Source organism: Lynx rufus, unplaced genomic scaffold (assembly GCF_022079265.1).
Source record: "Lynx rufus isolate CCGP_SWC_20201006 ecotype Redwood Valley unplaced genomic scaffold, mLynRuf1.p SCAF_7, whole genome shotgun sequence".
NCBI lineage: Eukaryota > Metazoa > Chordata > Mammalia > Carnivora > Felidae > Lynx > Lynx rufus.
The window spans coordinates 133,567,985-133,592,417 of NW_025814889.1; the positions used below are offsets into that span (position 1 = coordinate 133,567,985).

At 44.0% G+C, this 24,433-nt stretch overlaps 1 protein-coding gene across 2 annotated transcripts; it reads left to right on the plus strand.

The window, feature by feature from the left end:
* The first annotated feature begins 310 nt into the window (after window positions 1-310).
* ADSL (adenylosuccinate lyase) lies at window positions 311-19,106 on the plus strand. Of its 2 annotated transcripts, XM_047065963.1 has the most exons (14): window positions 428-513; window positions 3,503-3,578; window positions 4,324-4,527; window positions 6,711-6,755; window positions 7,496-7,575; window positions 11,782-11,953; window positions 12,165-12,211; window positions 12,967-13,057; window positions 13,456-13,525; window positions 13,672-13,819; window positions 15,549-15,639; window positions 16,274-16,363; window positions 17,127-17,303; window positions 18,828-19,106. In XM_047065963.1, the coding sequence occupies exons 3-14, from the start codon at window positions 4,363-4,365 to the stop codon at window positions 18,912-18,914; spliced, it is 1,263 nt and encodes a 420-aa protein (XP_046921919.1). In that variant the 5' UTR covers window positions 428-513; window positions 3,503-3,578; window positions 4,324-4,362; the 3' UTR covers window positions 18,915-19,106. The 2 variants fall into 2 exon arrangements, with proteins under 2 accessions (XP_046921918.1, XP_046921919.1); XM_047065962.1 differs by lacking the exon at window positions 3,503-3,578 and having other exon boundaries at window positions 311-513.
* Window positions 19,107-24,433: the final 5,327 nt, after the last annotated feature.

A 24,433-nucleotide genomic window follows, 5' to 3' on the forward strand; every position in this document is an offset into this window, starting at 1 on the left:
ACGGGTTTCTGAGCGTCCCAGGCATCGATCTAACACTCTAACCTCACGGCAATCTTAAAGGCTGGTCTTAATGTACCTTTCTTCAAATGGGGACACTGAGGCACACAGCGGCTCAGGAGCTTATGAGGCGCTAATGACGTTTCTTGTACCCGAAGATAAACTTGACAAAATTCAACATCAAGCAGCGGAAACCCGACAACCCCGAAGGCTCCGGTTCCCCGGAAGCCCGGGGGCGAGACCAAGTGGAGGAAGTTCCGCCCCGCGTGGAGGAAGTCCCGTCCCCGGGCTTCCGCTCCCGCCCTCGCTGGCTCTGCCCTGACCTGGTGGTGAGGCGTGACCGGGATGGCGGAGGGAGGCGATCGTGGGGGACAGCAGGCGGCCTGCGGGCACGACAGCTACCGCTCGCCGCTTGCCTCCCGTTACGCCAGCCCGGAGATGTGCTTCGTGTTTAGCGACAGGTACAAATTCCGGACATGGCGGCAGCTCTGGCTGTGGCTGGCGGAGGCCGAGCAGGTAATGGGCCACCGGGATGAGGGGCCGGGCCCGCCCCAGCACGTGCGGGGCTCGGCGTCGCGCCTGGGCTTGGCCCCCGGGAGCAGCTGCCCCGCTATTTTCGGCCGGGTGTCCCTTTTCTGAGGAGCTGTGGCCCCAGGAAGGTCAGGGCAGGAAGCCCGGGAGCCGACACCTGTTGCCTCCTTTGTTTTGAGTCACGGAGGGTTAGAGGCGGAGGAGGCGGCGAGAAAGGCACGCTGTCATTTTAGGGATTTATCTTGGCCATTCCTGCAGGGATACACTGCTTAACACGGACCCTGAGCCCTTGTTACGTGCTATTGTGCTGATTTCTTTTCCCGTTTAGCCCATAGAAACTTTGCAAACTAGGTGGTGCTTTCCCCACATTATACGGGAGAAATCAAGCCTCGGTGATAGCCAAGCGCGTTATTTGCTCCGAACCATTAATAGCGTACCCGGGGTGTGAACCTGGGTTCAATGCAGAGCGTGAGAGCTTAGCCACCTTATCTTTCACAATGCTTCAGTGTGGTTAATGGCAGGACTGTCCCTACAAAATTCATGTTTCCTAGGCCACTGTTTTTGCTCCACTCTACTGCACTTTGCCTCTAAGGAGGGAGAATCGGGGTAGGGGGTTATTAGATGGGTTTTCTGGTGTCTCTTTTAAGAGCTGCATATAGCGCTGTTCGGCCCAACGCTTTCAGAAATAGCTCCAGAGCGGCCTTCCCAGAGGAGTTGAAGAAAACTGAAAGTGATCCAGAGAGCTATAAAGTTTCAGAGGAAAAGGCCACAAGCCAGATGGCAATGCCTTCTCAAATGGCATCAGTAAACAGGGAAACAAACAGTATGTGCCTGGGACCCAAGTACAGAGGAACTCCCCAAACAGGGAACGCTTCCTAGATTTTCCCCCTCCCCATCAGTGTGCTCAAGAAAATTAAGTGACATAACAATAGACACTCCTATCATGCCTGCTCAAAAAAAGTAAATGACATAATAATAGACACGTTTATCACGCCTGCCAAGACACTATCTTAAGACTTGGCATGTTAATACCTCATTAATCCTCAAAATAACACTGTACTGTAACTATTTTACAGATGTTTTACCGGTGATGGAATGGAGGCACAGAGAGACTTCATAAACTATTGGCTCAGACAATAATGGGTAGAAAGGGACATCAGTAGTGTGTGGTCATTTATCATGTACTGTTATGTACTCTTTTCCATTTCATATGATACTCCGTTATATAGATGAGGGTAGTGGCATTCAAAGACTTTGCAGAATGGGGCACCTGGGTGGCTCAGTAGGTTAAGTGGCCGGCTTTGGCTCAGGTCATGATCTCACGGTTCGTGAGTTCCAGCCCCGCATTGGGTTCTGCTGACAGCTCAGAACCTGGAGCCTGCTTCAGATTTTGTATCTCTCTCTCTCTCTCTCTCTCTCTCTCTCTGCCCCTCCTCCACTCACACTCTGCCTGTCACGAATAAATAAACATTTTTTTTAAAGTTGAAAAAACAAAAAAAACCAGACTTTCAGGATCACCGCAGCTAGTAAATGAAGCTGGAATTGAAATGTAGAGTCTGAATATGTGTTCTTTCCTCTGGCCAGTGTGCACATTGCCTGAAATGCATACAACGTTGGTATAATCTCCTGCGTTTGGATTATCTTGTAGGGTGTCAAAATTAGCATAAACTAGGGGTGCCTGGGTGGCTCAGTTGGTTAAGCATCCGACATCAGCTCAGGTCATGATTTCACGGTTCATGGGTTCGAGCCCCACATCAGGTTCTGTGCTGACAGCTCAGAGCCTGGAGCCTGCTTCAGATTCCGTGTCTCCCTCTTTCTCTGCCCCTCTCCCGCTCACACTCTGTCTCTCTCTCAAAAATAAACATTAAAAAAAATTTAAAATTAGGAACTATGTAATAATTTAGTAGTTAAGACAAAAATTTGAGGAATAAGAGATTAGGAGAGGGGTGCCTCGGTGGCTTAGTCGGTTGAGCATCCGACTTCGGCTTAGGTCATGATCTCATGGTTTGTGGGTTCGAGCCCTGCGTCAGGCTCTGTGCTGACAGCTCAGCCTGGAGCCTGCCTCAGATTCTGTCTGTCTCTCTCTCTCTCTGCCCCTCCCCCACTCACAGTCTGTCTCTCTCTCCTTCAAAAATAAACATTAAAAAATTTTTTTTAAAGATTAGGAGGAATGCAGAAAAGCAAGAGTGGGGGATGAATTTTGACAAGATGCATTGCTTGGGGATAAGAAGCAGTTTGGCCACACTGCCCCTGTTGCTTTGCTTTGGAAGGAGGCCTGAGGTGTCCTATCTACTGGCTAACAGACACTTCGAGGCAGTTTTGCTCAGTGTGGCTACTGAGCTTTTGAAATGTGGCTAGTGTGACCAAGAAACTGAATTTTTACTTTTTACCATTTTATTCTTTTGTAAAATTCATTATTATTTAAAAAACAGTTTTTTTTAGTGTTTATTTTTGAGACAGAGACCCAGCGTGAGTGGGGAGGGGCAGAGAGAGGGGGAGAGTAGACTCTGAAGTAGGCCCCAGGCTCCCAGTTATCAGCTCCAAGCCCGACGTGGAGCGCGAACCTGCCAGATTATGACCTGAGCCGAACTCGGAAGCCCAACTGACTGAGTCACCCAGGTGCCCCACTTTAACCATTTTAGATGTAAATAGCCACATCTGGCAAGTAGCCACCATCTCGGACAAGACGGGTCTAAGACGCAAGATCCTTCCCAAGGCCAGGACTTGGGAATTTCAAGTGACGTTTGAATAAATTTCACCAGTCTATATGTTTAGCTCTTGGATCCAGGGGTCTGAGCTGCTGGGCTGCAAGCTGCTCTTTGCCGGCCTGACTTTTCCAGTGGTGGATGAATGTAAGCTGTTGATGTGTTTATTTTCTCAATAATATCCTGCAAAGGCTTTGTTTTACTGAATTTGCTGTACGTAATTTGTTGGCAAAACCACTTACAACATTCTTAATTTTCATTTCTTGAAGTAAATCTGTCTGGGTCAAATGTAAAGCTGTGGCCTGGATCCCACACCTGGGGCACTTACATGCCAAACACTAAGGGGTAAGCAATAAATACAACAAGGCTCTTCTCTTGTGGAGTATACATTGTAGGGGGAGGGACAGGCTAATGCATTTGTAAGAAATGTCATGTGGTGATAAGTGCTCTAAATAAATTTAGGCTAAAGGAATAGAAGAGTGACACATAAGAAGAATATTTCACATTGGCATCAGGAAAGACCTCTTGGAGGAGGTAACATTTGAGCCCAAAGACCAGACTGTGTGAGCCAGGAAGAGATACAAGGGCAGAGGGAACAAAGATCAGAATTACGTTGTTGAAATATGCAAAATGTACATTGTTGTATATTTTGGTGTTTACTTAGAATGTAACTTACCATGATTCATTAAGAAAACCTTGCCCTTCCCCACCCATGTTCTTTTAGTTGCCCCAAATCTTAATTTAAGAATTGGGAGGTGGGGGGCGCCTGGGTGCCTCAGTCGGATGAGCATCTGACTTCGGCTTAGGTCATGATCTCGTGGTTGATAGTCGAGCCCTGCGTCAGGCTCTGTGCTGACGGCTCGGAACCTGGAGCCTACTTCAGATTCTGTCTCCCTCTCTCTCTGCCCCTTACCCGCTCAATGCTCTGTCTCTCTTACATCTCAAAAATAAATACAAACATTAAAAAAACAAAATTAAAAAAAAAAGAATTGGGAGGTGGGACATAAATGCTAACACGAACCAATGTACTTCTCGGTGTCACTTCAAGTCATTGTGTCGCTTGAGGTATTTTGTTTTGCCTGTTCTGCAGACGTTGGGTTTGCCTATCACAGATGAACAAATCCAGGAGATGAAATCAAACCTGGACAACATCGACTTCAAGATGGCAGCTGAGGAAGAGAAACAGTTACGACATGATGTGATGGCTCACGTGCACACGTTTGGCCACTGCTGCCCAAAAGCTGCTGCTATAATTCACCTTGGAGCCACCTCCTGCTATGTTGGAGATAATACAGTAGGAACCTGTGTTTTGTTTCCACTTAGGACTCGGTCTTCATAATGGATTTATAAATTTTATTTGATTTTTGTCTAGTTATAGGAAGTGACTCCATAAATCTTTAGTTTTAGGGGTATCTTAACACTGAGGAATTTTCTGCTTTTGTTATCCTTCCAATCTAAACTGTAAGCCTCTCATGACCTCCATAAAATAAGACCTGCAGATACTGTTTCTGCATTGGCTGTTTGGGCATAAGCCAAGGTCTTAGCGTTTTAGTGGCAAGGTAATTTTCTTTCCGAAGTCCTTTATAACTCTTTGCTGTAACGTCTGAAAAGAAAGAATTACATTATGATTCTTACGTGAAACTTAATTAGCAGGAGCAGCTTATCCTCAAACATAAAAAAGTAATATCTTTCATGAAAAGTAATAATTTTCCTAAGAATTTACCAAGTGCTTGGCACTATTCTGAGCACTCTGTGTGTATGACTTCTTGTATTCTTCACAAGAACCGTGAAAAAGGTCCTTTTATCTCCATTTTTAAACAGCTTTTTGAGGTGCAGTTTACATGCCATAAATTTACCCATTTTAAATGTGTGGTTCAATGAGTTTTAGTAAATTTATGCAGTTCAACCTTCACTATGCTCCAGTTTTATAACACATCCCTCACTCTGAAAAGTTCTCATACCCGTGTGCAGTCACTTCCCACTCCTGCTTTCCAACCCAAACAACCGTTGATCTGCTTTCTTTCTCTGTAGTTTTGCCTTTTCTGGTAATGTCATAGAAATGGAATCAGAATATGTAGTCTTTGGGATCTAGCTTTATGATCCCTGTCTCGACAGATGAGGATACTTAAAGAGAAGTTGAAGAACTTGCGTAATGTCACACAGCTAGATAAGAATCAAGCCCAGGGAGAATGGCTCCAAAGCTGTCCTCTTAATCATGCTGCGCCCGTGGGACCAGAAGTTTGATTCCAGATACACTTCCAATTCAGAAAGAAGCCACTAATTTTTTAAATCTTTTTTTTTTTTTTTAATTTTTTTTTAACGTTTATTTATTTTTGAGACAGGGAGAGACAGAGCATGAACGGGGGAGGGTCAGAGAGAGAGGGAGACACAGAATCTGAAACAGGCTCCAGGCTCTGAGCTGTCAGCACAGAGCCCGACGCGGGGCTCGAACTCACGGACCGCGAGATCGTGACCTGGCTGAAGTCGGACGCTCAACCGACTGCGCCACCCAGGCGCCCCGAAGCCACTAATTTTTAAGTTGCCCCAAATGCTTTCAGTCTCAAGTGGTACCTAATAAAAGGCATCTGTATGTGTATTGCTCACATAATAGAAGAAGAACAATCCTTTCTCATGGGGGAATACGCTTTTTTTTTTGAATACCCCCGTATTGTGTAAGTTGGGCTCAGCAATTTGTATTGGAGTTGCCTGAAACACATCTCTTATTTTCCTCAAGAACAGCTTTAAATTTCCTAAACCTTGATGTTCTGGTTCATGTCTTTTTTGTTGTTGTTAGCAATGGTAGATGTGGAAAAAGGACAGAAGGCTAATGGAATGTGCCCCATGGAAGCTTCTCAGATACTCAGGCACTCCTTTTGGAAAGATAGAAAGCTTGTTGACCTGGACATCTTCACAATATTCAGGATGAAGGTTTGCCCGTAACTGTTTTCCCGTCATTTTAGTTACCACATAAATTGGCCTTTAGGAGTATAAAGGTCTTGTTCCTTAGAGATCCCAGAAGTACTGCTCTCTAGGTTGATGTGCTTTTAAAATAGTAATCTGAGGGGCGCCTGGGTGGCGCAGTCGGTTAAGCGTCCGACATCAGCCAGGTCACGATCTCGCGGTCCGTGAGTTCGAGCCCCGCGTCGGGCTCTGGGCTGATGGCTCAGAGCCTGGAGCCTGTTTCCGATTCTGTGTCTCCCTCTCTCTCTGCCCCTTCCCCGTTCATGCTCTGTCTCTCTCTGTCCCAAAAATAAATAAAAAACGTTGAAAAAAAAAATTAAAAAAATAAAAAAATAAATAAAATAGTAATCTGAAAAGAACAACTTCTGTTAGCATCTTCTGAATTGCACACAGGGTTGCTAATAGTGAGGTAGGTGGCTAGCTGAGAAACCCAGTGGTGATGGCCAAAAAGTGTTGTGTAATAATATTGTTTGGGCAAAGCTGTTTGATGTGAGACCACTGCATTTTCCTTTGCAGGACCTGATTATTCTCAGAAATGCATTTGACCTGCTTTTGCCAAAGGTAAGGAATTGGCAGAAGTTTCCTGCCAGCCCTGGATTCCCCATGATAGGAGATGGGCACCACTTACGAATAAATCAATGCAATGTGAATATAAATAGATTATTCTTTAGTCAGGTGAATGATCCTATATCTCATCTGTAGAACTAATTGTCTTTTTGAGTTAAAATGCTCTAAGTGAATCCTTTTTAAAATCTAGCCTTTTGGGGCCCTTGGGTGGCTCAGTCGGTTAAGTGTCTGGCTCTTGGTTTCAATTCAGGTCATGATCTCAGAGTTCATGAGATCGAGCCTCATGTTGGGCTCTGTGCTGACAGTGTGGAGCCTATTTGGGATTCTGTCTCTGCCCCTCCACTGCCTGTGCTCATGTGCTGTCTCTCAAAATAAATAAATACCTTTAAAAAACAAAACGTAGTCTTTTAATAAAGGCAGTTAACCAGCAGCATGTTGTTGACATTGGGTCAGATTCATGATTTTGTCCTGTTTTCCCTGCATGAGCATGTTAGTGGTCTTAAAATTGTGCAGAATAAGTTCATGACTTTTTAGATAGTCAACTCACTTATCAAACATTGGTTGCTCTTAAATCTTCAAGGCATTTTGGGATACAAAGATAAAAAGATAATGTCTCTGCCTTCCACAGGCTGGAGATCTAATTTTATATTAAATTGTCTGAAAGTTTAGTTCCTGATTATATAACGAGCTTACCCTGAACTCACCCTGTTTCTATCACATGGTCTTTCTTACAGCTTGCCAGAGTGATCTCTCGGCTTGCTGACTTTGCTAAGGAACGAGCCAGCCTTCCTACCTTAGGTTTCACACATTTCCAGTAAGTGATGTGATTACTTCTCGGGATTTGGGCTTGTTGGTATGCATTTGGCTTTCATTTCTTCCTTCAGTTTCCCTTCTCCATGGAAGCTGGAGGTGAAGAAACTCAAAACATAGTTTAAGGGGTGCCTGGGTGGCTCAGTCAGTTAAGCATCCAACTTCAGCTCAGGTCATGATCTCGTGGTTCATGAGTTCAAGCCCCATGTTGGGCTCTGTGCTGACAGCCTGGAGCCTGCTTCAGTTTCTGTGTCTCCCTCTCTTTCTGGCCTTACTCCACGGTTCTGTGTCTGTCTCTTTCTCAAAAATGGATAAACACTTAAAAAAATAGTTTCAGCAAATAACTTAGGATGCTTATGAGGAATGAACCTGGTCCCTACCTTAAAAGCTATACTGGTGAGAGTTCATTTGGGGAACATTGGGAAATATGGATCAAGAGCGTTTGAAAGTATTCATGCTCATTGATTTAGTAATTCTGTTTTTGAGACTCCTACTGAAGTAAGTAATCTAAATTATGCAAAAAGTCTTACGTGCAAAGATCTTTGTTAAAATATTGGTTATGATAGTAAGCACCGAAAACAATCTAGCTGTCCACAATAAGAGAAGAATTAAATGAGATATAGTATATTCATAGGCTTGAATAACATGTAGCCATTATAATGCTGCTTATAAGACTCATATTGTGGAAATGTGCGTAGGTTACTGTTTTGGGATAAAGACAGCATATGAATTGTACAAAGATTGGAAGAAATTACACCAAGATGTAAATATTAATTACTCTGGTTTATGAGGTAATAGGATAATTAAATTTTTCCCTATTTTGTATTTTTTTAAAAAATTTTTTTTTAACATTTATTTATTTTTGAGACAGAGAGACAGAGCATGAACGGGGGAGGGGCAGAGAGAGAGGGAGACACAGAATCGGAAGCAGGCTCCAGGCTCTGAGCCATCAGCCCAGAGCCTGACGCGGGGCTCGAACTCACGGACCGCGAGATCGTGACCTGAGCTGAAGTCGGACGCTCAACCGACTGAGCCACCCAGGCGCCCCGCTATTTTGTATTTTTGATGTGTAAAATGTTCAAGTGTTGTTTTTTTTTGTTTTTTTGTTTTTGTTTTTTTTTTTTAATTTTTTTTTCAACGTTTATTTATTTTTGGGACAGAGAGAGACAGAGCATGAACGGGGGAGGGGCAGAGAGAGAGGGAGACACAGAATCGGAAACAGGCTCCAGGCTCTGAGCCATCAGCCCAGAGCCTGACGCGGGGCTCGAACTCACGGACCGCGAGATCGTGACCTGGCTGAAGTTGGACGCTTAACCGACTGCGCCACCCAGGCGCCCCTCAAGTGTTTTTATAATTACCAAATAAAATCCTTTTCAAAGCAGATAATGTCATTTTTGGAATGCTAGTAGCAGGTTTCAAATGATGATATTTGAGTAGTGGTGTGTTAGCATCTGCCTTACGTCTTGGTGGGATATTGCTATGGCGACGAAGATACTGTCTCCTAACATTGAGGAAAATCTGTTGAGTCTAATCTTCCTTAAAGTTAGGGCCTGCACTTGTCGCAGAAACCTGAAGAAATTGTTCATGAGGAGTCAGTGCAAGGTGTGTTGGGGCTGGCCATGACAAATGTTGCCTCGTGCTGGCTCCCTACCATTACCTGAGTCACAACTCCTCTCCCTCTCCTGTGAGTACTGGAGAGTTGTGGGCCTCCCAGTATTCCTCTGGGGGTAGCGTGACAAGAGAGGTATCTGCTGCCACGGTTAGCAGGCATTAAGCACTCAGAAAATGGTATTGGTGCATGAGATCACATCAGTGTGGGTCAGTTCCTGCAGTCAAAGGGAAGCAGCTTTGGGGCACCTGGCTGGCTCAGTTGGTAGAGCATGTGACTCTTGGTCTCAGGGTTGTGAGTTCAAGGCCCACGTTGGGTATAGTGCCTACTTAAAAAAAAAAGCAGCTTTATTGAGATACAGTTCACATACCATAAAACTCACCCTTTTTAAGTGTACACTTAGTGGGGCGCCTGGGTGGCTCAGTCGGTTAAGCGTCCGACTTCGGCTCAGGTCGTGATCTCGCAGTCCGTGAGTTCGAGCCCCGCATCGGGCTCTGTGCTGACAGCTCAGAGCCTGGAGCCTGCCTCAGATTCTGTGTCTCCCTCTCTCTCTGCCCCTCCCCTGTTCATGCTCTGTCTCTCTCTGTCTCAAAAATAAATAAACGTTAAAAAAAAAAGTGTACACTTAGTGGTTTTTAGTATATTTACAGATTTTTAGTATACTTACAGATTTATTTACAGTCACCAGTATATAATTTCAGAATATTTCCATCACCCTTCAGAAAACCCATACCCATTTAGTTATTACCATTCCCCCCTTACCTGGCCCCTTGCCATCACTGATCTATTTTCTGTCTATGGATTTGTCTCTTCTGGATATTTTATTTAAAATGTTTTTTTAGTGTTTCTTTTTTGAGAGCTAGAGCAGGGGGTGGCAAGGGGCAGAGAGACAGGGAGACAGAGATCCGAAGCGGGCTCCGCACTGACAGCAGAGAACCTCATGCAGGACTCGAATCCTTGAACCATGACATGAGATCATGACCTGAGTTGAAGTCGGACACTTAACTGACTGAGCCAGCCAGGCACTCCTCTGGACATTTTATTTAAATGCAATCATAAAATATTTATCTTGTTATGACTGGCTTCATTCACTTAGTATTTTCAGTGTTCATCCATATTGTGGCATGTAGCACATTCATTTCTTTTTATAGCCAAAATGGTGGATATACCAAGTTTTGTTTGTCCATTCTTTAGTTTGATAGACATTTGGGTTGTCTCCACTTTGTGGCTATTGTGTACAGTGTTGATGTGAACAGATCCATGCAAGTCCATCCATTCATTTCTTTGCTTGTACCAGTAATCTGTTAGCAAGAGTTAGCTAGAAAACTACCATGAAATTAATTTGGGGATATATCGTCTCATGATGTGCCTTCATGTTTGCCCACGGTTCATACTGTTGGCCTGATAGGAGAGAGAATCCATTTGGAATGAGCTAGGTCATTTATTGGAACTCCCCATCAGGGCGCCTGGGTGGCTCAGTTGGTTAAGTGTCCAACTTTGGCTCAGGTCATGATCTAACGGTTTGTGAGTTCGAGCCCCACGTTGGGTTCTGTGCTGACAGCTCAGAGCCTGGAGCCTGCTTCAGATTCTATGTCTCCCTCTCTCTCTGCCCTTCCCCGCTTGCACTCTGTCTCTCTTTCTCAAAGATAAACATTATAAATATTAAAAAAAAAAAAAAAAAACTCCCAACATCATTGCAGTTTGTTCTCATTATTATGCTTTATGTTCAGAAACAGACCGGCAATAAATTGATTTAGACTTTGGACGGGGAGCAAAGCCATTAGCTGTTAGGTTAAGAGTCCTTGGGTTATGTATGTTTTAGGGTTGTTGTCCACAGCATGGCTGCTTCCTTATCAAACCTTGTCTCCTCATAAAGGCCTTCCTTTACCGCCAGTCTAGAGTGGCATTCTCCAGTGTCCTCATCATTTTATGTTTTCATATTTCTGATAAAAAAAAATCAACGGTCACTTTGTTTACTTGTTTCCACTACAACGCGAGCTCCATTGGACAGGAACCTTGTCTGTTTTGTTTGTTGTTGTTGTTTTTATGTTTGTTTATTTTGAGAGACAGAGCATGAGTGGGAGAGGGAGAATCCCAAGCAGGCGCATGCTCAGTGCAGAGCCCAGTGTGGGGCTCGATTCCACCACCATGAGGTCTTGACCTGGGCCGAGATCAAGAGTCGGCTGCCCAACTGACTGAGCCAGCCAGGTGCTCCTTGTTCATGGTATTTTCAAAACCAAGAACACATTAGCTATTTGGCAAATGTTTGTTACATGAGTATATTTGACTTGCCAAAGCCTGGGGACAAACAAAACAGGCGTTGTTGTCCCTGCCCATATATTGCCTCTTGATGATAAAGAAAGAGCTATGTTAGGAGATCTTAGTTTCATAATCATTGAATATTTGTAAATGACATTGAATCATAACTATTGCTCACTTGCTCACACTTCTTCACTCTGGTAAGAGACAGGTCTCTCTGTCTCTTACCTGAATTCTTCCTCTTTCCAGGGGTAGCAGTAATTGTTTGAAGAGGGAGTGAAGCTTTTATGAAGTAAGTCCTTGGTTTGAGACTTGTGTGTGTCCTCTTTGGGTCATTTTCAGGCCTGCTCAGCTGACCACGGTTGGGAAACGTTGCTGTCTCTGGATTCAGGATCTTTGCATGGACCTCCAGAATTTGAAGCGTGTCCGAGATGACCTGCGCTTCCGGGGAGTGAAAGGCACCACAGGCACTCAGGCCAGCTTCCTGCAGCTCTTTGAGGGAGATGACCAGAAGGTATTCTGAGAGCAGCAAGGGGACATGGAAGCTCAGTGGTGCGGGCACCAAGGACAAAGCTGACTTCTAGGATGGGCGGAGAGATGGATCCTGGGATGAGTGGAGTCTATGGATCGAAAGGGGCACCAAGGATCGAAATCAGGGCAGGACATTGAGATATTCTCATACTGGTCACACCTGGGTTTCTATAAGGATGTCTTTTTCTTCCAAGGTAGAGCAGCTTGACAAGATAGTGACAGAAAAGGCAGGATTTAAAAGGTAGGTAAGTGGGAAAGGTGTTGGCTTCCCTGTTAAGTGATGGAAGGCCCGTGTTCAGTGTACCTCTAAATTTGACCCTTTTTCTTCCTTTGTTCTTCTGCCCGTTTCCTTTTTTCTTTTTTTTTTTTTTTTTTAAATGTTTGTTTTATTTTTGAGAGACGGAGCACGTGCAGGGGAAGGGCACAGAGGGAAGGAGACACAGAATCTGAAGAGACCCCAGGCTCCGAGCTGTCAGCACAGAGCCTGATGCAGGGCTGGAACTCACGAACTGTGAAATCATGACCTGAGCCAAAGTCGGACGCTTAACCGACTGAGCCACCCAGACATCCCTACCCATTTCCTTTTACCTCCTGGGTTTTATTTTTGTATAGTCTAGATTCTGTTTTCTGATCATCTGTAAGGAAGAAGGAAATAGTCTTACCCATGTTGAGGTCTCCGATGGATTCATCTAAATCTGACCATTTCCCCTGAGGGCTGCCAGGCTCCACCATGGCTCCTTCTTGCAGGCATTTCCATCGGGCTGTGAGGACACGGGTGCACAGGACCTCCCTTCCTTCTGGGGCATGGGTGTTAGTAAAAAGGGTGGAAGAACAGTTTGTTCCAGGAGCAGATTATCAGTGAGGTCATCTGGGCTCCGTGTGACTCAGTATACCAGTGAGACCAAGCTTTTGCTCAGGGTCGGTTTTTGCTCATTTGTTTGACATAGTCACATTTTGAAATATTTTTATGTACGGCTCTTTTCAATTTATTTCTAGGGCTTTCATCATCACAGGGCAGACCTATACACGAAAAGTGGATATTGAGGTGCTGTCTGTGCTGGCTAGCTTGGGGGCATCCGTGCACAAGGTGAGTGGTGGCAGCAGTTTGTGGGGCTGGGATGAGAGCTTTGCACAAACAGAAGGAATTGGCCTCAGAGCTTTGTTCAGTCGCATCTCTCAAGAGATGTCAGACTTCATTTTTCACCATCTGGGGCCGGTGGGTGAAGCCTCTTAAGGTGTCTTAAAGGACAGGACTGGATTCTGCGTTCTCATTAAAGTTCATCTGGCATCGTCTTTCCGTGATGTCTGCAGCCGTGTTTCACAGAAGTGTTTCCATGCTCCTTTACTTGTTATCCCTGCTCTTCAGGAGCCTGGAGAAGTCTGAATGAGATACTCTCCAGGATCTGTTGGGGAGGTGAGCTCACCTCCATCAGCCTAGCCCCTACTCCCAGAGTTCTGCACATCGTTGTGGCCCTTTCCCCCCAGATTTGTACCGACATACGACTCCTGGCAAACCTCAAGGAGATGGAGGAACCCTTTGAAAAACAGCAGATTGGTGAGTGTTGTGTGGAGACCTGGGAGCACCACAGAAATGCCAGGGGGCCCGTGGGCAGGTGTTGACAGCTCGCCCAGCAGCGTGCCTGGGCACTCATTGTCCTCTGAAGTCTCTCTGCCTTTGCTTCTCGTCCTTGTACGTGGCAGGCTCAAGTGCGATGCCATACAAGCGGAACCCTATGCGCTCCGAGCGCTGCTGTAGCCTCGCCCGTCACCTCATGACCCTCATCGTCGACCCGCTGCAGACGGCATCTGTGCAGTGGTTCGAGCGCACGCTGGATGACAGTGCCAATCGGTCAGTAAAAGGGGATGCCATGTACGGTGAGTTGTGGGAGTGCCAATCGGTCAGTAAAAGGGGATGCCATGTACAGTGAGTTGTGGGGAGGACCAGAAGAGGAGCCTGGAAGCAGAAGGATGTTTTGAGCATCTGTGCATTTCCTCCTTGTCCCCACAGAGCATGGAGTCTAGCAGGGAGGCAAGAACATACAAAGAACAGTATGATGAGTGTAGGAACAGAGTGTGTATGGGATACGCTCTGTGTGAGCTAAGGGGAAGTCTAGGTGTGGGGGTCAGGAGGTAATGCTTTAAGACTCAAGAAATCTAGGCATTTTTAAAAGACCTTTAAGACAGGATTGGAAGCATATATACAAGCATAAAGGCAGGAGAAAGAAGAGGGAGTTACTAGTACGGGGGGGTAAAGTCTGTGTGACAAGCAACGAGGTAAAACATGATTATGGATCACAGCTAGTATATGATGGTCTCTGTAGGCCCTGAAAAGTTCAGTTACTGTGCTGGAGGTAGGTAAGGTGTCAGCTGTGACGTCTTGCCACAATTATATGGTGGTTCGGTATGAGATGGGTCAGAAGTAATTTGTAGCTGTGAATAAGGTACCAACATGCACATGGTTTTCTGCTTACTTAAAATTTTTATTTATTAAAAAAATTTCTTTATGTTTATTTATTTTTGAGAGATAGGGAGAGTGTGAGCAGGGGAGGGGCAGACAGAGGATCCAAAGCAGCCTCTGGACTGACAGCAAAGAGCCTGATGTGGGGCCTGAACCCATGAACCATGAGATTGTGTCCTGAGCCGAAGTCAGATGCTTAATCGACTGAGCCACCCAGGTGTCCCTAAAGATTTTATTTTTAAATAATCTCTATACCCAACATGGGGCTCAGAGTTAATAACCCTGAGATCCAAGAGTCACGTGCTCCACCAACTGAGCCAGCCAGGCGCCCGTGTATATATACTTATTTCAAGCAGAGTCACGTTATTCTGGTTTGCTTGCATTGTATTAGAATTTGAGTGGAAAAGGATATATAGTTAAGCTAGTTCTCTGGGATCTGTGTGTAATCCAGGGAATAAGGCATTTATGAAAATCAGACATGTGAACCCATTCAGAAGTCAGCCATTAAATATTTTTCAGCAGGGTGTGACCTAATCATATGTGCCTGCTAAAACACCCTGCAACAATTTGGAGAACCAGTTTTAAGGGGATATGGATCTGGTCAGGACAAGTTAGGAGGCTATTTTTAAAAATTGAAGTCCATACTGGCACGGTGCTCATGTGATTAGAGAAGAAGCATGTGGGTATAAAATCTGGCAGATTGGCCGGCCTTGGTGGCTGATAGGAGTGAGTGTTAAGATCGGTGATGGGGTACAAGTGCCATTTACTGAAGATGGGAGCCACAGGGAGAAGAAGAGTAGGTTTGAGATGGTAAGCAGGAGGCAATGGAGAAGTGACTGGATCCAGTTTTGGGTTTGAGGTACCTACAGACCAACCAGGTAGAGCTTCTCCAGTTTGGTATGTGAGCTGGCTTTTAGGCAGGTGGTCTGGACAAGGGGTGATGGATTTGAGAGTCATCAGGATATTGGGGGTAGAGCCAAAGTCATGAGATTAAAGGAAGTTGTCCAAGTAGTACACGTAGCATGAGAAGTCAGTACGGCAGCTTCTTGGGACACACCCTATATTTCACTGAAATTGATATTTGCTTAAAGAGATAACTGAACGGCTATTTGTTTTCTAGACGTATCTGTTTGGCCGAGGCGTTTCTCACCGCAGATACTATATTGAATACGCTGCAGAACATTTCTGAAGGATTGGTGGTGTACCCCAAAGTAAGCCTCAATTAAAAAGCAAAATATTGGGGTGGGGTTTGGAATGTGGGAGGGTGAGTATAATCTTCTGCTCTGGAGTAAATATGTTTGGTGATCTGCATTCTAATCCAGTAGGAGTTGTTCCTAACCAGAGCTCATTCTTCAGGTTGTGACGTGGCTCTAGAGAACTAACTCTGGAATCCATAGACAACGTTTATAAAAAAGAGAAAAGGAAATACTTTGAATTGGCTTAAACTGTTCATGAGCTTCATGAATCATCAGCTTGGTGTGACTGGCAGAGTAGACTGTTTCCTTTGCCTGTTTTTAGGTACCTGAGGCAGATGGTTCGTTCCCATTATATACTTGGCTCTTGAGGTGGGGCACTGAAATTTAACAAAGTTGAGGTTTTATAAATCTTTCCAATGAAGCAACTTTTAAAAGTGTCTTTAAATTGCTTTTCCTTTTTTAAATGAAAATAATACTTTAAATTAGAAAGAAAACTGAAATGCAGATTGAAACGATCCATTCTACCCTCTGTCTTCATAGATATGGTAGTTCATGTCCTTCTCTGTATTTTGCTGGTCACAGTTGATCTCTTACTGTGTGTATGACTTTGTAACTGTGAGGCATCTTAGCCCTTCGTTCATTCTTCTAGGTAATTGAACGGCGCATTCGGCAAGAGCTGCCTTTCATGGCCACAGAGAACATCATCATGGCCATGGTGAAAGCTGGGGGTAACCGCCAGGTTTGTTAACCCCTTATGCTCCTGGATAAATTGAAAGGGCACCTTTAGTCCTCCTCTCCTCCCTTAAGAATGAAAGCATTTCTGTCATCTGCCCTCAGTCATGGTATTGGTACAGAACAGTGACCATATTCTGCCATAGAGCAGGCTCATCTCTGGAGGGTGATTACGGTGAACTTGGTTTGTTAAAAGTGAGTCACTTTATCACTTGTAGGAAAGGTCCACTCTTAGCAAAGGAATAAGGTCTGAATTTGTAATAGGAAATGATGGGAAGTGGGCACGACAGAGCACGTGGTTCACGAGCTGTTAGAGGAGCCAGCACAAGAGTCACTTGGGCGGCTCAGTCAGTTAAGCATCTGATTTTGGCTCAAGTCATGATCTCACAGTTCATGAGTTCAAATCCCGCATCGGGCTCACTGCTGTCAGCACAGAGCCTGCTTCGGATCCTCTGTCCCCTCTCTCTCTGCCCCTCCCTTGCTTGCTCTCTCTATCTCTCTCAAAATAAATAAACTAAAAAAAAAAAAAAAAAAAAAAGCCAGCACAAGATGGGCATTTACTTCAGGTGCATCCTAGGTTATGTTCGGAGGGTTGAGATCTTGATGGAATTAGACTGTGAGGGGAACTTCCTCAGCCTGGGTGGGGAGTGGGTGGGTGGGCTTTGTGTACCAGCCATAGATAGACAGCATAGTTGTGGTATTGGATGATGGTTATGATAATCAGATGCCCTGTTAGTAAGTGAATCAACAATACCCCACTGTCTTCCTAGGATTGCCATGAGAAAATTAGAGTGCTTTCCCAGCAGGCAGCTGCTGTGGTCAAACAGGAAGGAGGTGACAATGACCTCATAGAGCGAATCCAGGCTGATGCCTACTTCAGTCCCATTCATTCCCAGTTGGACCGTCTGCTGGATCCTTCTTCTTTTACAGGTCGTGCATCTCAACAGGTAAGCACCAGAACACTTCTGTGGCACTAGAAGTTTCCCCAAATGCCCTCTTTTTACACTGCTGGGCCACAGAACCTGGAATACAGTCTTTAATGTTTCTTATAAAATAAGAAGTCTGATAAAAATGAGGCTAGGCAGAAAGAATTCAGAGCAGGCTAAAATGTGAAGGTTTGGTTGTATTGAACTGCCTTATTTCCCCCTGTGGATTTCTCTGAATTCTCTTTTGGTTTGGAGCATGTGGTATAATGGACAAGGATTGGGTTTTACCCTCAGATCAGTCAGGTTCATTCCTGAATTCTGGCTTTCATTGGCTGACAGGATAATATGCATCTCAGGGTGCCTGAGTGGCTCATTCGGTTGAGTGTCCACCTCAGGTCATGAATTCATGGTTAACGTAGTAGGTCCCTGCATTGGGCTGACAGCTTGGAGCCTGCTTGGGATTCTGTCCTTCCTCTGCCCCTTCCCCGCTTACACACACACATGTTCTCTCTCTTTCTCTCTCAAAATAATTAAATAAACTTTAAAAAAATATATACATCTCATGGGGTGGTGGTTATGTGAATTGAAAGGCCTAGCGCAGTGCTTGACGCGTGGTAGGTATTCAGTAAATGTTTATCATTTTTCCCCTTGGCCTTTTGGAGACTGCAAGAGCTAATTCAAAAACATTTACGAGTGCAAACTGGGTGCTCAGTATGTATTGAGGTACTGTGCTTCATTCTGGGGCTTTAAAGAGAATTCTCATCTTCAGGGAGCTCAAAACTTAGTGGTAAAGGCTTGTAAAAAGGTCATTATAATACCAAGCAGTACCTGTAGGAGTTGAGGGAAGCATATTCTTTTTAGGGATCACAAAGGAGAATAGGAGAGGTTGGGAAAGACTCTTGGAAGACTTGACATCTGAGCTGAATCTTAGGGAAAAGTAGGAGTTGGCAAGTAGATAGACATCCAACATGGGAGAGAAACTACAATCATTTGATTGTTGCTGGAGTAGCAAGTACCCAGAAGTAGTTACAGGATTTAAAGTTGGAGACAGACAAGAGTTTGTCATTTCTCCTCCGATCACACTGGTGTTTTGGATTTGAGAGACTTAAACTGGAGGTTGGAGACCAGTAAGGAAGCGGCTGCAGGGGGCCAAGCAGTAGATGATGAGGACGTTGAGCCAAGGCAGTGGTAGATGCAGATGAGGGGAGAGATTGGAGGGCTCTTCAGGAAGTTAGAGCCTTGGCAGGTTGAATGAAGATGAGAGAAGAAGCCGTGATGATTTCAGCTTGGGTACTGGGTGGACGATGATGAGACCAACTGAAAGGACAGGCTGGGCTCGTTTGTGGGGAAACATGTAGGCATGGTGGGTTGAGCTGCCTCTGTCTAGGGAGAGATTTCTGACAGACAGTGAAGAAATACTCAGTGGTGGGGTAAAAGCTTTATCAAATTAGGTCTCAGTGATATAAACTGATTTTGAAAAAAGCGTTAGCAAAACTTCCATCTTTACATTTTCTTTTGTCTTACATTTGCTTTTCTTTTTGGCAGGTGCAGAGATTCTTGGAAGAGGAAGTATATCCCCTGCTGAAACCATATGAAAGTGTAATGAAGGTGAAAGCAGAACTATGTCTGTAGCGTTGGAAAAGAATTAAACAAGAAGTCGTTGGCTTTGTTAACTTTTATTGGCAAGTCATGGAAACCATTAGTTTAGTGCCTTATTTTACCTTAGGATGTATTACCTGAAATTGATACAGCACTTTCTTGTTGGTGTGGCGCTTTCACATTTCTCAGCGTTTACGATGCAGGAATAAATTACGTTGAATTGGACTCTGTTTTCTACAGCAACACAACCTGTAGTTTTTCATAGTTTGTTCTTTCAGGCACATCATCTAACTAGTCTAAGTTGTTTTACATGCTCACGTGATTGTGAGGGAGTCAGCAAATTCCTATTCCACTCTTCTGAAGGTAAATTTCATCTGTGTCTAGCAAAATAACCTGGACTGTGATTCACCATGGACTCTGATTCAGTATGGTTAGATACTTTTGGCATCCAGCTTGGTTTGGCCAGAATAAGTAATGAAATCTGGAGTTCTAGGACATTCTCAAGCTTACTCTGCTCAAGTTGTATTTGAGCTCATGATAAGGTTTATATATCAGGGAAATGCTAATTGGGTCTATTGATTTCATCATGACATTTGACAATCTTTAATCCTGGTTACACAGTTTGATAGGTGATTGAACCAGCCTTAGCCAAAAAAGGAGCGTTAGGACTGTCCCCCCACCTGGAAGGAGAGCACTGGTATTAGTCCACAGGCCTCTATCCTTAGCCCTGTCTCATTCTACACATTGAGTGTAGATGAAAATGAAGAAAGTATATTTATCAGATTTTCAAACAACACCAAACCAGGACAATTAATCAATACATGCATTTGGTAAGATAACTAAGATTTTATCCAACCTGAATAGACTGAAATGATATGGTGAAAACTAAGAAGAAAAAACTAAGATACATGTAAGTTAAGCTTAAACTCAGTATGAACCAGAAGTGGTTGCCAGTGAGATCATTTAGGATGTGTTAGTAGTAGTATAGTGTCCAGAAAAGCCACTATAGTCTTACGGTTCCACCACGTGCCATTATGTTCAATTGTGGAAACCCAGTCTGAGGAACAGAGAGAAACTTGAGAGCCAACCTCCAAAGAAGACTTTGAGGGTGAAGGAATGTCTGAGCACTCAATCCTGTGGGAGAAAGTTTGTCAGTGCTTCAAATACCCCTGTGAGGAGGAAGAGTGACTTAGGTATTTGTTGCCCCAAGAGACACCATTGAAACACATAGGCATTGTTGAGAGTTTGAGGCCAGTTTGGGCCCAGGATTGAAGCGACTGTGAGTGAGTGATTCTCACCCCGCCCCTTCAGCTCAATCAGAAGCCAGACTACCTAGTTGTCAGGAACCGGAATGTTGCAAGAGAAAAGAGGCTGAGTCGGCTCTGACCATGTACAATCAAAGGTAGTCGGGAGTAAAGAGCCCAACCTGTTGGAGAATAGGAGACAATCCTTGAAACCAAATTCTAAATACAGTTCAATGTAGCAAGCAGTCTTGGAAAGCGTGGAACCATAGGACATCTCAATTCTTGTAGAAAGTTTATTATTCCTCCTGCGTGAATCTTGGGATGTTTGAAACTGCTAGGTCTGGTAAAAGGAGTTAACTCATTGGGCTCTGATCAGGCATTCTATCTACTTCCTTCTCTAGTATGGACCACCAAAGAGAAAGCAGCTCCTATCAATGTATCTGTAGTCTGAGAACTTATTTATGTTATACACCAGACATACTGGGGATACTGGATACCACGAATTTTTTTTTTTTATTAAAATTTTTTTAATGTTTATTTTGAGGGAGAGAGAGACTGTGTGAGCAGGGAAGGGGCAGGGAGAGAGGGAGGCACAGAATCTGAAGCAGGTTCTAGGCTCTGAGCTGACAGCATGGAGCCTGCGTGAGATTCTCTCCTACCCTCTGCCCCTCCCCTCCACCTCAAAAATAAATAAACATTTAAAAATAAATACATTTCCTCCTGAAAAATAAATGGCGGTCTTGTGATGACAGACTTCTGATCTCTAATAATTGGTGGTTTGTCTGGTTTTTCTTCCTGGGTTATTTGGGTGGGTTTTGTTTGTTTTTTTTCTTTCAGAGAGTGTGCAAACGGGGGAGAGGGGCAGAAGGAGAGAGAGAATCTTAAGGCTCCATGCTCAGCACAGCTGGACACGGAGCTTGATCCCATGACCCTGAGATTGTGACCTGAACCAAAATGAAGAGTCGGAAGCTCAATGTACTGAGCCAGCCAGGTGTCCTGCCCATTTGACATTTTTTAAAGACTTTATTTTTTAATTAATTTTTTTAAAGTAATCTTTACACCCAACATAGGGCTTGAACTTACCACTCCCAAGATCAAGCGTCATATGCTCCACTGACTGAGCCAGCCAGGCTTCCCCGTTTAACATTTTAATTAAGGGCATTTGGGTGGACTGCAGGTTGGCTAAGAAGAGAACACTCATGCCTTCTTGAAGATTAGATTGAATTCAGTTAACCAGTGATCTAAACTCCAGGGTCTGAACTATCCAAAAATCAGGATCTGGGCAGACTGTGGGATAACCAGCTTCTGTTCAGCTGCAGTCAGACACCTAGGTACTGCTCTCTTCCCCTGGCTGATGGTAGATTTCATTTGATAACCAGGAGAGCTTCCTGTCCTTAAGTAGAAGCACAGAGGTTAGGTGCCTCCAGAATGGTGATGTAAATCCCGGATAGATGTGAGGACTAGCTGACTGAAATTGCATAGCATAGGATCTGACCTAAGGTACTCAGGAAGCGCCATTTTCATTTTTGAGCCTGGGAGAGAGTTCGCCAACCAGTCAGGGAGCAGGCTAAATTTTAAGGAGGATGCTGTTGGTTTGGTGTGCCTGCCATGGAAGAGAGTACATGCTGAACTTGAACCAACCAAAGAATGAGGAATGAGCCAGCATAAAAAATAAGGGAGCGCCTGGGTGGCTGGGTTGGTTGGGTGTCAAACTCATTATTTCAGCTCAGGCTGTGATCTCACAGTTGTAAGATTGAGCTCCGAGTCAGGCTCCATGCTATGCATGGAACTGCTTGGGATTCTCTCCTACCCCCCCCCCACCATCTTTCCCCTACTTGCACACCCTCTCTCAAAATAAATAAGCGTATAAATAAAGTTGGGACACCTGGCTGACTCAGTTGATGAAGCATATGACTCTTGATTCCAGGACCACGAGTTCAAGCCCCACATTGAGCATACAGCTTACTTGAAAGAAAGTAAAAAGTTGGAAAAAAAAAAAAAAAAAAAGCCTGGAAAGCTATATAATGAAATAATGTGTGGTTTCTTGGATAATGAATTTAAGGTAGTTTTTATTTTCTTTCAGCTCTTGTGTATTTTTTCAAGTTTTTAATGCAATTTTTATTTAAGCTAAATTTTAGAATAGTTTTAGATTGCAAAGATGGTACAGAATTCCCATATACCCCATACTTGATGTCCCTTATTCACATCTTACATTAGTATGGCACAATTAACCAATATCGATACATTATCAAATAAAGTCCTTAGTTTTTTCACTTGTTTTTGTTTTTAATTTTTATTTATTTTGAGAGAGAGAGAGAGAGCAGAGGAGGGAGAGAGGGAGAGAGAGAATCCCAAGCAGGCTCTGCGCTGTCAGTACTGAGCTCAACACAGGGCTTTAACCCATAAACCATGAAATCATGACCTGAACCGAAATCAAGAGTTGGATGCTCAACTGAGCCACCCAGGCCCTCCATCAAATAAAGTCCTTAGTTTTTAGCTAATTCCTTTTTTTGTCCCAGGATCCCATCTAGGACAAATTACATTAAGTCATTATAACACTTTTTAAGTAATGGAATTCATACACATTACTTAAAAGGTATGTTCTTTATCAGAGATGTGGTCTAACTGACACAAAATTTAGCTCTAATTTAGCTGATCTGGAACAAAACTAGGAGTCAAGGCAGAATTTGGTTTTCCATTCTGGATCTGGTGTGACTTTATTCTTTATTAAGTGCAGAGAAAATTCTCTGTGTACAGAGAAATTCTTAGAGGCCAAATTTCTGGGGAAAATGGAGTAAGTGGTGAGTATGGGTGGTAATTTTTACCTGCATGAAAAGTCCAAACTCAGGAAGAAACTGATCTGCGTTTCTGGCCCAGATTTCAAGATGAGCACTTCAGAGGACATGATGATCTAGAGGAAAATAGTTGGGACAAAAGGTCAAATGAAATGCGGGTTTTTGGGTGGATGAAAACAAGAGGCCCTCTCTCTCTGCTCATAAACAATGCCCTTTGGCCTTACAAAACCATATATGACCTGCCCGTTTGGATTCCAATGCCTTACTTGGTATTGCATGTTCAGTTACTTTTACTGGGCCCTCCTCTTGTATAGTGGTCCAGAAACTGTGATTAGGTAACATCCCAGGCCAAGCTGGAGTGGAAAGAGTTTGAAGAGATCCTTGCAAACTACTGCAGACCCCCTTGTCCCTAATCCCCACAGGGGGTTGCTAAGAAATAAGGTCCAGCAGAATAGTGGTTTCAAGAGGCCACATGTGAGATCAGGAGGGAAACAGAGACCAGGAATGCCTCGAGTTCGTTTCCATCCACGAATGATGCAGCCTTTCACTGGGTGGCTCTAACTTCCTGAGAAGTCTAAAACCATGGCTTTAAATGCTAATTGTTAACTAGTAATTTAGCTTCAAACTTTAAAAAGTTGTAATTAGGATAGTGCTGGTTGCGAGAGCACACGCCAAATGTATTTAAAATACATAAAGTAGGGGCACCTGGCTGGCTCAGTCGGTGGAGCATGTGACTCTTGATTTCAGGGTTGTGAGTTTGAGCCCCACGTTGGAGGGAGAGATTAGTTAAAAGTAAAATCTTTAAAAAAATAAAATATACATAAAGCAGAAATGCAAACATAATGAACGGATCTCAAAGGGATTCATTCCATAGTTCCTTAAACAGCTAAGTTGCTCATTTTATTTTTTAAGTGGTTTCCATGCTCAGCAGGGAGTCCAGCACAGGGCTTTGAACTTGGGACCCTGAGGTCAAAACCTGAGCCAAGATCAAGAGTCAGTCACTTAATCAACTGAGCCTCTCAGGTACCCCTCATTTCTTCCAAGAAAGAAAAGAGTCAAATCATACTTCACATTTAGAAAGCATTTCTTTGGTAATAACTTGGAGGAAATAAGTATTAAAACAATATTTTGTTTCTGATCCAGATTTCATAATTTAACACATTTTTTTCAGTGCCCTGCTGTGTCCTGGGAATACAGTAGTGGACAAGCCAGTCTGCCCTCCTGGAGCTTTGGTTCCAGTATAGGAAGCAGAACTACACAAAGTGCTGAATGGCTCCTCCATAATGGGACATATACGGTTTAACATTTGAACACACCTAAAGTTCATCAAGCACCACTGAGAAAAGGTGCTCTTGGGATGTAACTTCAACAAATCCACACTACTTCCTTTGTTTTTATCATCTTGTAATCTACCCTTCAGCATGACGCAGATGCTGTTTTTCTCACCGGCTCGGTGCTTGGCCGAATTTCTTCAATACACCTGGCTCCATCCACCCTTCCTGTGGCACAAAGT